The 14,436-nt window shown below is 37.1% G+C and overlaps 1 protein-coding gene across 4 annotated transcripts in view; it reads right to left on the bottom strand.

The window, feature by feature from the left end:
* Positions 1 to 14,436, bottom strand: part of NRP2 (neuropilin 2) — a 211,765-nt gene that overhangs the window by 153,677 nt on the left and 43,652 nt on the right. For all 4 annotated transcript variants that reach the window (XM_058186640.1, XM_058186632.1, XM_058186658.1 and 1 more), the window contains exon 2: positions 14,208 to 14,385. In XM_058186640.1, the coding sequence (XP_058042623.1) occupies positions 14,208 to 14,385 (178 nt within the window). The remainder of the gene's footprint in view (positions 1 to 14,207; positions 14,386 to 14,436) is intronic.

The following is a 14,436-nucleotide window of genomic DNA, read 5'->3' on the forward strand; positions in this document are numbered from 1 at the left end:
GCTTTACTCTTTCAGGATGGGGCCATCCATAGTTTGCTTTAGCTTGTCACTGCATATAAGACAGGAAATAAAAGCACACGTGATAGACTAAATAGTTCCCAGGACCTTTGGGCTGAAGACAACTAAAATCCAACCAAAACAACTAGATAAGAGAAGAGCAAGCACATTTCTTGAGCAAGAATTGTATTTAAAGTGGTGCTTATAAATGAACGGATGTGAGCAATTTTATCAGTAAAGCACTTTGCAAATATGTCAAGCAAACATTCCATCTCTTCTTCTTGAGCAAAGAACAAGGCCCAATATTATTCATTAAAGAGTACTTTGCATTGCATTATATAGTCCTAGAGAAAAGTAAGAACATATGAATGTCATCATTGATGAAAAGCAGGGTTTTGTCTATATTTGAGCAACTTCTTGGCTTAGAGATCACCTCTAGAATTAAGTATTTGCAGCTTGGAATGTCATCCACACCCCTTATAGCTTTCTACTCCACAATCCAAATACTCTTTATATTTTGCACCTACACTATCCAGCTCAGTAAAAAGGATCCCTAATAATCACTGATTTGGAGAAACATTCAATTTTCTGCTTAGCTTCCATACTTCCTTTTTCTGATTCTTATACTAAATTTGGTTCATACTGCATTTGGTTAAAGGCAAATAATTCTCACAATGTTTTTTTCATTCTCCCTACAACGTGGTGGGTAGCATATAAATGTGGTGGGTAGCATATAAAATGAGAGAAGAAAAGATCATTGATTTCTTCTTACTCTCTATGTCTACTCAACACACTAAATATTATGGCACACAATATTTTGACACTATGCCCTTAATCACTGGATTTCATGTATGCATATGTGCATATGTGCATATCACACAAATCCTACCAAAGCAACCTTTGCACTAATTTTATAGACTCCATGAGTTGGAAATTGCAAAAGGATCAGACATTAAAAGGATAATCTTAGCGTCAATATTTAGAAATCTTCTTGAGTTAAAACACCTTAATCCTCAAGAAGCCGGAATGTGGAATGATTAGATGGAAGAATTCTATACAAAAATGTGTTAAAATATGAACCTTTATAAGTATTAGATAATAGGTACTAACAATTGCCTATGTGGTTACCAGCAGATTTCTCCAGTGGGAGATTAAGTAATATCAATTATTGGCAAGATATAAATGTGATAGAGTTGCAATATCTAAAACTGAATCTGTTTTATTATGCAATATCTGGATTGTTTACTTACCAGGGAATCCCATTTTGAACATTTGCCCTTTTAAAAAGCTTGTTTGTTGTATGATAAATTACAAAACATATATTTACTTATTCAATTTATATGGCCATCCATTCACCATGTGACAATGGGTGGCTAACAACCAGTTAAAAAGCAACCACAAAACAATCAAGAACAATTTAAAACAACGTGTTGAACTGGGGTGAGTCATAATCTGCACAGTCGCTTTATTGAAGACTGGCTCATTCAGCCTCCTGGCGCTCTGCCTGAAGAAAAATCAAATTGTCAACACCTTATAAAAGACTACCAGGGTCAGGGACATCCAAATTTCAGAGAGAATACTGTTGGATAGGGTAAGGCATGACCAAAAAAAAAGAAAAGAAGAAGCATGCTTCCTGGGTTCCATCAAATGCCACTATGTAATAGAAGGGGCCTGGAGCATGACCAACCTGTCAGACTTAGTAGAATGACTAGAAATTAATGGAGACAGGCAGTCCTACAGATAATAAGTATACCCAGAAGCCCAGTGGCACACAACAAAGCTCATGGGGAAGAAGGGTTACATGAGAGTGCTATGCCTAAAAAGTCACAGTCACTTGATCTTGCTAGAGTTATGCCTATGCAGAACTATGCAGCCTTTAAATAATGAGGAAAAAAACCCCTTTGTTGGCATCACTTGTCAATCTGGAATAGAGATGTATGCTAGTTGCACTGCCTCATATAGGCATATTAAGCCAGAGCCATACAAAAATGTAAGCTTGCAAAGTAATTAGTTACCTCCTTCACTTAGTCACATATACATTTACTTGGACATAAGCCCAATTATAGTAAATGAATTTCATTCCCAAAGAAATATGCATAGGATTTTGGCATTAAAATAAATATATGATATGAAACATTGAACTTCTTTTAAAAGAATGTTAAAAAAGAATGCGACTTACAGATTTTTTTTCCTGAACTAAAACTTAATGCTGAATCAAAATAGAATGAGAAGGAGGTGGGAGAATCAATCGGAACTCAAAATAAGAATAAAAATTCAACCAAATAACAAAATGTGATACAATCACTAGATGTTAGACTTCTTAGTTTGGCTGGAAATATAATATATAACTTCAAATGTTTTCCATGTATTGCAGCAAATGAGAGCCAGTTCGGTGTAGTGGTTAAAGTATCCAGTTAGAAACCAGAAGACAGTTAATTCTAATCCTACTTTGGGCCTGAAGCCAGCTGGGTGACCTTGGGCCAGCCACTTTCTCCTGGGCCTTGGAAGGAGGCAATGGCAAATCACTTCTGAAAATCCCTGCCAAGAAAGCTACAGACACTTGTCCAGGCAGACTTTGAAAATCAGGCACAATTAAACGGGGGGTGGGGGGGGGAACAGCAAATATAAAATAAACCGAACAAGAATATGCTTGAAGTAGGCATTTATCTCAGAATCTAAAACTGGGGCAGGAAAACTATTAAAACTAATAGTCCCACCATGACTGATGTAAATTATATGCTTTATATTTCATGTAATATTCTCATATGAAAGAGAAGAAAACCAATTGATCACTGAACCTTTGACTTGAATCAAAGCCAACTATAACCATCAGTTATAGTCTAATCTAAGCCAAATAATTGAATGGTTTGATTCCTTGTTTGTAATTTCATATTATTTATAATGAAGGACTATTCATATTTTACATAGTTGAATACAGATGAAGAATAGAAAATAGACCCTTTGAGTTAGAACTGTCCTATATTTTATATTTAAAAGTAGCAACCATATAAATATTTGAGTAAAGTATGGCCGTGCTATGTACATTAATAAGTAACCAAGATATTATATAGCATTTCATCTCAATAATGTCATTTTTTAAATTTGTATCATAATAGTTAAAAATTTGGAAAGTTGTGCTTTCTCTAGATTTTGCAAGGTTATATCTCTTGATTTTTTCCCCTTTCACATGTATCCATTCTTTTGTGCCAGAATTTCAATATCAAGTTTGTTCAAGACTAAAATTTCTACAGTTCTAACAAACAAATTCACATGTGAGGAAATACATTTCTTTTAATAGTAGCAGTTCAAACATAACCAACAAAAAGTGGAATTCAATGATTTTTAAATTGACCATGAACAATATGATCAAAAGATAACCTTGATCAGTGCCACTTTGAAAGTAAAAGATTTTTCCTAAACAACCAGTTTTAGAAAAGATTATTTATTGCAACATTCTGCAGTGTATTAAAATTAACAGTACAGAAAACTCTTTTCTGCCTGAATAAACATCAATCCAACATTTTTCTTTGTCTTGTTTTATTTGTTAATCGTGAATAAGACCCTTTTAATATTGCCTCACTACTGCCAGGTTGGTCGTAATGAATATTATTATCAATTATGTTAATCAACATTTTGCCCCAAAGCATCATACATTAAAATCCTAATTTAAAAGTGAAATGAGTTTACACATGTTTCATAGAAAAGTCTTTATCCATTGTATATAAACACATCTTTCTTGTATAATTACTAGAGTCCAGTATATGTCAGATCTCTAAACACTGACTGAAAATATGTGTTGGTAGTTGAATCAAAGTATTACAAATAGTTACAGCATTTTGCTGCCAAGCCAGCAGGACAAGAATTATGTTTTGTTTGAACTTAGATATTTTGAAGGATTTATTGTTGGACAGAATAAATATTTGATATTATATGATATAGATTTATTCAGGTATTCCTTCTATCAAGCTTCTATATAAACATTTAAGCTCTATAAAGACATAAGAATTCTGGTGGTGATGGTTTTTTTCATTACCATATTTTCCTGCATAATAATTTTCACAGAGTCTATCCTGTCTTTTTTTTTTTTTAACATCCTTTGGTATTACAGTGCATACTAATTTGCCCTGGTTTTTCTTCTTTTTCTAGTAATAGTGCAACTGTGTATCTGTCAATGAAGTTTAAGTGCTTCTTACACGGATTTAATTCATTGAAAAGCTTAGGTTCAACTGCCTCTTTATGCATAAATTATTTTTACTTTATACTTTAAGTTCTTTATTCAACATGCTATTAATAAAAATCTTTTCAATTTAGGTTTCATCTTCATCCTAAATTACATTGTAGCAGAACTGTGGTGTACTTTTTAACAAATAGTTTTATATTGCTTTTTGATTCCTGAATAAAATTCCACACTTTCCAGTTTCTTATTGTACTAAAAGTTACCCCTTTAATATGATTTTTTTCCAGCAGGGAAAAGTGGGGAAGTAGAGTAGGGAGGAGAAGCGAGGTGATTGCTACCCACATTATAAAACAAGAAATTGGCTCTCATACAGGATATTATGGATCTTGGTTTAAGAAGGGGGGAAAGTTGCATTGTTTATATGTCTATCAGTTGTCCAATTTATAGAGATGCATTTATTTTTTTAAAGCATTTATGCAACTTTATTTTTCAATCTTCACAATGCTATTAATTATCCATTAATGGCTGCCTCTTTGACTGTGGCTGATGGAAAGAAGCCTGGTTGCAAGACTGGGGGAAAAAAGTACAGCCAACACTCGCTCACTAGATCTATTATTAATTATCAGCTGATATTATGGTGAGCATATAGTTAAGTCAGAACTGTATTTCAATGATTCATAATTTTCACTTCTGCTTCCCTCCACTGAGGCAATATAAAAATAGGCAGAATTTTTTCCCAAGATTTATGTTCTTCTTTCCCCGTAGATTGTTATATAAAATTGGCAAGCAACAATGTAGTGTTTGTTTGCATAACATCACTGTTCATTTTCACCAAAAGTCCTGCAAAAATATGACTGTCCCAATTTCATAAATGTTGGCTCAGACATTCTGGCTTATCTGAGCTATCCTAGTGATTCAATTCCTAACCAGAGACACCGTATAAGATTGGGATCAGAAACATAATAGTGCCAAGTCTTCCTACCAACAATCCTATGAAGTTTAGCATATATTTTTCTCATAAACCCATACTTTGAAAACAAAGAAGGTAAATTATTGACTCAAAAATTAGAATCCACATGCTTACTTTTGGTTCCCCCACCCTACAATCTATCCTAATTCAGAACTCAATATATGTCATGCTCTTTTCTCCTCTTAGATGTTCTTGTTCCCTGTTGTATGCCCAGCGTGCTTCTTTGCTTGGGGTTTGGCTTTGCCTTTGTGGAAGCCTAAATGAATATTGACCATCTGAAATTCTGGGTATACCTAGTTTTTTGGAGGGTGGTTGTCTGGCTCCGTCCATCCTTGATGATACAAAAAGGACAAACAATGATCTAAATCTATTGTGATATCTCAGCGCCATCATTTATAATGCTTGGCCCTGGAAGCTTTTCTAGGGATTGTTTTATGTCGTCTGGAACCCTGAGCTAAGAACCCCCATCCTGACTAAATGCCTGGGCAGCCCTATGGGGTGGGGCTGATTTCTAATAGCAGATCAGTCATCTCAGTTCTCAATGAAAGTAGCTGAATGCTGTTAAATTGTGATCACAATTAGGACACATTGTGTTTGATCTTGGCCTTATGGTCTTTTTATGACTCTTGTTTCATTGTTATTCCGGATTATTTGACTATAAAATTATGGCTCTCTCAAAGATTTCCCCATTCTGGGAGGAAACCTCTTCTAGTGAATTAAATTCAAGCAGCTTAATTTTCATTAGTATAAAGAAAATAGATCCAAGAGATAGCTAAGAAATTCTTGACATAGCCTATTTCATCATAACCCTCAGCAAAATCTGCAGGTTGTACACACTAACACTAAACAAACTTACTTAGAGCTACCAGTAACTCTAATATGAGAGCATATTATTTCTAAGCAAAAATGCTAAGAAACACTGATTGCTTCATTTTCATCCAATTCTCTGCTGAAACAGAGTCCAGGGTAGTTAGACAGAAAGATATTAATATGATGCTTTTCTAAGGTGAATAAGAAATCTAGTAGGCAAGATCTTAACTTGGGAAAATTAGCCCATATCCCTCAAATGATTTCAATTCCTGAACTATCATTAATTCAGTTCTGCCAGTATTCCAGTTGATTGCCTTTAGAATGCAGAATACCTTCTGTAAAATTTTGCACTTTCCCTATAAAACTAAAAGCTTTAAACTCAATGGAATAATTAAGGAGTAATGTTAGCACAATGAGAGAACAAGAGTTTGGATTTTAAATCAATGCTGTTAATATACTCTGGAGGCATTTGATCTATTTTTCAGGATCAAGAGAGCAATTTTAAGGTACAATGCATAATACATCTAGCGTTGATTACATTTAAAACCAGTTTTCTGAAGCCTCACTGTCCTGGCCTTTTAAGGTGGGTTCATTGTTTTCTGCAATGATTTGTGTGATTTCCCTGTGTGAATTCTTCACACAGCATTCTATTTTTGTCAACCAAGAGCAAAAGAGGAAGTTCAGTTCAAGGTGAACACATTTAAGAATTTAAAAACTTGGTGACAACTTCACAGTCTCTCTCCCAAGTTCAGCCACTCTCTCTCTCCCCTGCAGGAGAAGAAGTCTCAGAAGGCTGCATGCCCTCCCTGCCATGTCACCACCAGAGGGGGGTGTAAGCTATCATTGAGGAAGGCTCTGAGCTACCCATGCCAGGATGTCCCTTGGGTTACTCACAATTGAACAGAATTGAATAATGACAAGAGAAAAAAATTTGGGCTGGTTTTAACCAATCTTCCCTTGAAGCAATTTCTTTGCAGTGGGAGAAAGACTGCCCCACATCCACAATACCAACATGAAACAAAAAACCATCAGAATGCCCTATACGATCCTTCCGCATGATGAGTAGCCCAGCGTGGAGCAGTGAGACACATATTTCAGCAGCCTTAATTCAGAAACTGGAAGGCTACGGGACTGGGGAAGAGAATACATGCATACGGATTCCAAACTGAAACCTAAACTTGAAAGATGCTGTTGGGAGGGAGCGGGTGAATGAGAAAGGAAGGCCTTCCCTGCAGTGATTCACATACTGATGAGGTTTCAGAGTCAAATTTTCCAACCTAGGCAGTGTCAAAGAAATGAGAAGCAGCCATTATGCCAGCTACGTGACCAAGGGGAACTCTGGGCTGGGGGGAGGATGCTCAGCCTCCACAAGTTCAAGTCTCCCTTCCAGATCGAAAATGAACCTTGGGAGAGGCAAGGCCGTGGAGCTTTGCTTAATCTAATATAACAGAACCACAACAGTCTGTTCTTTTTCCAATGAGATGCAGCTTCCCAATTCAACAAGCAAATACGTACCACCCCCTTCCCAGCATGGATACTTGAAGGAGAGCAAGAGGGAAAACAGCAGCTGCACTCACTGCATGGAGGGTAAGAAATGGCAAGCTGACTTGGGTTATTACCATTATTTCCAAATAGTTTGGCACGCTTGTAATCAGTGCTTCTGTTTCTTTTTCCCCTTTTGCTTTCAGTTGGCTGCTGTGTCGATGCTTCTAAAGAGCAGCAGGGCAGACGATAGCTCAGCCTCCAGCCTTCATTTCAGAAAAAGCAAGTATTCAACATCCTGACTGTGCCTATTGCAGCCCACCCTGGGCGTTGATAACGGAAGGACGCCAATTTCCTTGGGGTTGGAAGTACTTCCCCAAACTGAAGTGCTTTCTCCTCAAGCAGAAACAAAGCTGGGGGGAGGGGAGGAGCAAAGAGGCTTGAACAGGGCCAAATGATTCCTTCCATGGTAAGGAAGGCCTCAAGGCAAGGGGGCTTCTTCCTAATTTTCCTAATTAACAGTTCCTAACGGACTGTTGGGATGAATGAATGGGTCTCCATATAAATAAGCAAAAGAGGGTTCATATGGGAAACAGAATAGTGCATTTGCTTTAATTCTGTTTTGCTTTTAATTCTTTAAGCCCTTGATTACGATCAGTAAATCTGAAGACAAGGAAGGCAGGAAGGAAAGAATCCTGGTTTTGATTTTTCACTAGTCATTGGGATTGGGAAGAAATGCCTTCTGCAAAACACTTTTGAACGTATTCCCTTTTCAAAACTATTTTTCCAGTATCATCTGGCTGCTGCTGCTGTTACTGCTGCAACCAATTCCTGAAGCAGTCACATGTATGACCCTGGCCAGCCATGGATCATGGGAAAGGACTATATCATCATAAAGTAACCAAGCTATGTTTTGATCTTTCCCTAGCATCAATTTACCAGGGGACTGAAAATTACAGGGAGACATTATTCCCTACAAAGAACATCATGACAAGACAGAGAATAACTAAATTCTTGATAGCAGCATAGAAAAGCTTACAGGGATCCCCGCTCAGAAGAATTCTTGGCAGCAACCGGAAAGTCCCCCCCAAAATTTACATCATGGCCTCACTGATTATCACAGAAACAAAGAATTCGGGGTTGTCACAGTCTCCTAAAGTCCAAAGGGCCCCACTAGGACATCACTGACAGATGACCATCCTGTCTCTCTTTGAAGAGCTCTAGGAAGGAGAATTCATTCTTTAATATGGCAGGCTGTTCCACTTCTACAGGTCTTCTTGACATGTAGCTTAAATCTGCTTCTTTTCATTTTAACCCACTGGCTCTTGTCCTGTTTATGTGGGCCAGCAGAGAATGATTCCACTATTTTTTCTTCATGACCATCCTTCAAACTACTATCATACATTGTGGCTATATTCATCTTTTCTGTAAGTTAAATGTATCCATATCCATTAACAGATCCTTTCAAACGGTGGATTTCCAGACCTTTCATCATCTTGGTAAATCTCCCTTCCCCAGAATCCCTGATCAAGACTCAGTACTAAAGTGGTAGCTTTGCTGGCTGAGGGACTCTGGGAGTTGAAGTCCACAAGTCTTAAAGGAACCAAGGTTGGAGACCCCTGCTCTGGACAACACTTTGATAAGCTCTAGAGTAAAAGATTGCTTTGATTAAAACCGATGATATAAACTGAGGACCTTGGGGATTTGGAGCTCTCCCACAAATTTTCTCACATTCCATTCATGGGATCAAAGGAAGAAAACATTCAGAAACAGACATATTAACCATTTTAATTAATTTAATTAGAATTCAATTTAAATTAAAACAGTTTTACTTCTGTTCTGACTGTTTGTTTTTTCTTGATTTTGGTTTATATACTTTGAGAAGTGCAGGTGCTAGAAGGCCTTTCCAAGGCAAAGATCAACCAAGAACTGGAATAGAGCTGTGCAGCCCTATTTTGCATGGATAATATATCACTGGGAGTAATGACGTTTCAATGCATGAAGGCAAAGGGAAAGAAATAGCAGGCACTTTCAGGAAAAGTGCTTAAAAATATGTTTTAAAAATTAATTGAAATCACAGAGGGCTTTTAAAGGCCTAACCAAAACAAATTTATGATCATTTATTTGTGAAAGATTAAGCTGACTATGTTGGGACATTATGCAAATTACATAGAATTATATTACAATCCTAATGCAGGATGTCCCATTATTTATGTATAAGCAAAATTTCTACCAATTACATAATAAAACAGCAGCTGCTGTTAGGCAGTAGAATTGTTTAAATTGTTCTGTGCAAGTGAGTGTTGTACTTTCCAAGATCAAAATCTATCACTGCAAGCCTGCTTAGAAGTAGAGAGGCTCTATAAAGTTTGGTGTGGATTTAATCCTCCCAGTAAGTAGATTAAAGAGCCTTAGTGAAAATCTGGCTACTGATAAATTATACACCTGTACGGTACCTTTTGTTATCATAATCGCTTCAATTCTCTTAAACAGTCTTTCAAAATAAACTTTGTAAGAAATCCTCAAATAACAGCAAAAATGCCCTATTTTCCAAAATATTTCTCTACCGTTTCATGCACTCACAGCTTCCCCCACCCCACTTTTTCTCTCTCTCTCTTTGTATGCTGATTTACATTTAGGGTGTGTGTTTCCTTTCTCCAATGCTGGACTATGCCTCTCTCATGATTAATTATTTTAAAATGGCTAATGGGTTATTGCCTTGGCAGTAATGTGACTCCCTCTCTCTCACACACACATACACACAGACATTATGAGAAGAAGTGACATTGCAAGAATAATAAATTAGAGGATTGCCTCCCAGGACAAATTGTGACTGATATAAAATAGACGTGTGATTCTCCCCATGAATACACTGCTGTAAATTCTTTCATTCTAAGCATTTAAGCCAACTCTCCTATAGGACAAGCATATTATTTTCCCTTTAAATATGGAACAAGGTATCTTGACTGATTATAACTCAACTGCTATTGCAGTTCCTGGATTCTCAGGCAGAATGAATGTTTCATTTGGATCCTAAATTTCATCATATTAAACTTTTATTTTTCTTAGGGAGTACCTAGACAAGGAGTTAGCAGAGTTAGCAGAAATGAAAGCAGAACAAACATCTGAACCTGTTGCTTTAGCTCTCCAGCCTTTATCTCAGCTGGAGGATTGAATGGGAGGGACAGTCATATTAATTTGACCAAGACCAAACCTCTCCATATGATACAAATCTGCTGGATTAGGAGTCACACAGGGAGGTTTCCTGATAGTCAAGCCAATCGAAATATACCACCCGCTTCAAACCTGCCGTTGTTATTTTGATATGTTTCATATATTCCATAGCCGAGAATAGAAGAACGCCATAATTTGGGATCAGCCGGAAGATGTAACTGGAGGTAAAAATGAGTTTGTTTGTCCGATTGGAGTGTCATTTGATGAAACATAACAATTATCAAGGTAATCATAAGCCATTACTCTGCCTCCAGAAGCCTCTAAAACAGAAATATAGTTGCTCCCACTGTATACTGCATCACATCTGGCCTTCACATAGTTGATGATTTGCAAAGGACTCAGGAGACAGAGGGCACTTGGGTGGGGACAGGGGTTTTAGCAAACAGGCATGATGACCCAAGGAGCATGGATAGAGAACATGTATACACCTTCCCCATTTCTTCCAACTTAAAAAAATACTTGAAGAAGAAACACTATTTTCTAATTCACAAGAAGCTGCAATATTGGATAGATAGCTGCAATATGGTCCCGCTCCAAATTACCAAAATAGAGCTAACCAGCAAAAAGAGAACACAGTTCTAATTCTTTGCAGCTTAGCTTTAAAACTATTACTTAGACCAAACCATGATGAAGTATAATGTCTGAATTAAGCTTGTTATTTCCTTCACGCAGAGTGATCTCTAGCTGTTTTCATTCAAGGTGATGGCAGATACCCTTGTAAGCTGCTCCAAGTGCTAGAGAAAACAAGGTCTGTAAAACTATCAATATTAAAAAGTATATTAAAAGACATTGAGAGGTCCAACAAAACCAATCTTGGATAGCCACCAAGATGATAAAAACAATTTCATTCCAAAATGAACTGAGCAGTTTAAACTTGTACCAACAAGGATCTAAGCAAGCAATTTCAAGCTGTCAGTTATATGAATTTACACTATTTTTTCTTAGGGATAAATTTAATTTCTCTGTTCTTATTTTTCCAGTTCCTTCTTTTAAATGTAAAACTTAACAAAGATTAGGCACATTTCCCCTACTAAATGTGTTTCACAAGAAATGTCCTTAATCAGAAAGCATTTTGTGCACAGTTGAGTGAATGTTCATTAAAGATATACGCATGTCAAAGAATAATTACGTTTTAACACAATTAAAATAGTACAGAAGCATCAATTAACTAGGTTTACATTAAAACGTGAACCCAGCATTTCTCCCCACCTACAGAGGAAATTATTTATTATTTTGGAAAAATCAAACTGCTGTATCATCAACCAGCACATCAACTCAATTTATCCACCCCCTCAGAAATAAGTAGGACTTAAAACCACATGAAAAGACTGCAGGATCAGATCTAGACATTCAAGAAAAGCAAAATATTTTAGACAGCCTCTAGGCCACAGACATTCAAACAGAGCTATAAAACCCAAGGGGCTACCTCATTAATTCATGCTTTTAATGGTGCTCGCTGAAGCGGTTAATTATTTCTTACTAGCTGCTAATTGTTTTTCTTGGACATCAAGCTCCCTGGCTTTGCAATTCACCAAGTGCTGTAGAATCTGTCTGATTTTTGAAGGCAGAGAGAAAACACTTTTCTAGTTATAAAAAATGTATAGCACATGAATAACCAAACCGAGGAGACAAGCTGCCGAAAGAGTCTATAGTACTTTTTGCTAACCAGATGGGAGAGGAAATGTTAGGAAAGGTGTGTTTTTTTCCACTGCAAGAGAAGTGGCACTTGCCATCAATATTTTTTTTAAAGATTTGTACCTGGCCAATTACTGGAAACCCAATTGTACTCTTTTTGAGTTAAAAAACCAAAAATGCCATTGTCATGCTATAAAAATAATCCGTTTTTTCTTTAGTCTTTTTATTATACAAAATCACCAAAGTATCCACCAATGGGAATTGGCTATACAGGTAATCCTCAACTTACAGAAGTTCATTTAGTGACCATTCAAAGTTACAATGGCATTGAAAAAAGTGACTCATGGCAATTTTTTACATTTATGGCAGTATCAGGTGTACAAAAATCAGATGCTTGGCAACTGACTCATGTTTATGATGGTTGCAGTGTCCCGGGTCATGTGATCCCCTTTTGTGACCTTTTGACAAGCAAAGTCGATGGGGAAGCCAGATTCGTTTAACGACTAAGTCATTAATTTAACAACTGTTAAATTAAGTGACTGTTAAGTGATTCACTTAACAACCGTTACAAGATAGGTCGGCAAACTCACTTAACAAATGTTTCTCTTAGCAACAGAAATGTTGGGCTTGATTGTGGTCATAAATCAAGGACTACCTGTACTGGAACAACAGAACCAATTATGTTAAATCCTATCAAACATGTACATACAGGGCTTGCCGAGAACCAAAAGCTACATTTTCCAAGCTTCAGTCTCTGTGCTTTACTGTCTTATGAATTGAATGTCAGCACACCTTGCAATTTTCAAAACTAATCTCTAAATTACTTTTCCTTGCAGTCTGTGGCTCTCTTAGTTTCCCCTCCCCCAAGAAGAGTGGCAGGCCGTTCCTTGGGTCAGTTGAAGAGGAGGAGGAGGAGGAATGATTTGTGATATTCCCTGCTAGCTTCCCACAAGCAAAGTCACTGGGGAAGCTGGCAGGAATTCAGAAATTGCCCCTCCTCTCAGTGCTTTTTGCCCACCAGGGATCATTCTGTTTCTCCGTTTAGGTAACAGAATAGTTCTTGAAACACTGACCTAACAGAGCATGGATTGTCTAGTGTGATTCTAAATATGTTACCAATAGATTTGCTCCTATGTAAAAAACAAAACATAAGACTCCCAACCAAACATGAAGCTGATTCTGATGAAACTCTTATTCCTGCATCTTCTTTTTTTAAAAAGTAGCTTTTTCTTTTCTACCTCTGATGGATGAACAAATATAAGGAAACTGAAAATACTGGCATTGTATAACTGTTTAGGCAGTTACTAAATGCTCAGTAAGACAGAAAAAAGACCTTGAGAGCCAAGGCCATGTCAGGCACCATAATATGATTCACACGTTCCCCATCTCCCTGATTCTGTGCTTATTTGCAATGTAGCAAAGAATAGAAATAAGACCAGTGGTGGGATTCAGCCATTTCGCACCACTTCGGGAGAACCGGTTGTTAACTTTCTGAGCAGTTTGACGAACTGGTTGTTGGAAGAAATCATTAGGGCAGAGAACCAGCTGTTAAATTATTTGAATCCCACCACTGAATAAGACCTCTAATCTGTGTTCATGCATGCAGTGTAAGATATACTAATGGCTTATCAGAAATTTTTGCTTAATAGCTACATTCCAAGCATGATATATTACTTGCAACTTTGCAGAATGGCACCATCAATTTTAGCTTCAGAGTTTCAACCTCCCATTCATCCACATTATCTAAATTCCTCCAATCACAGTATCAGTTTTTATAAAGATATTACGCTAATCATACAGTGGGAGTAAAGAGAGGCCAAGAATTAGGAGGAACAGACTGGATTTTTTCCCCCAAGTCAAGGACAGGGGCAGTAGGAGACAAAAAAAAAAAGAACTGCTTACTTGCAATCATGTTTCTCAATTTCAAAGTGAGGGTTGAAGTTGAGGGTGATCTTCTGGTTGGGTTCTGGGGCATAAATGATCCACTCACAGTTCTGATGGGACGGGTAGTCTTGTGGATAGCCGGGTGAAGTGATGTAGCCAGCATCTTTGGAATTCAAGCGGCCCCCGCATGGCTGAGCTACAAACGAACAGATAAAAATATCCAAAATCTAAAATAAAAGCAGCAAGT

This window comes from Ahaetulla prasina, chromosome 1 (assembly GCF_028640845.1).
Source record: "Ahaetulla prasina isolate Xishuangbanna chromosome 1, ASM2864084v1, whole genome shotgun sequence".
Taxonomy (NCBI): domain Eukaryota; kingdom Metazoa; phylum Chordata; class Lepidosauria; order Squamata; family Colubridae; genus Ahaetulla; species Ahaetulla prasina.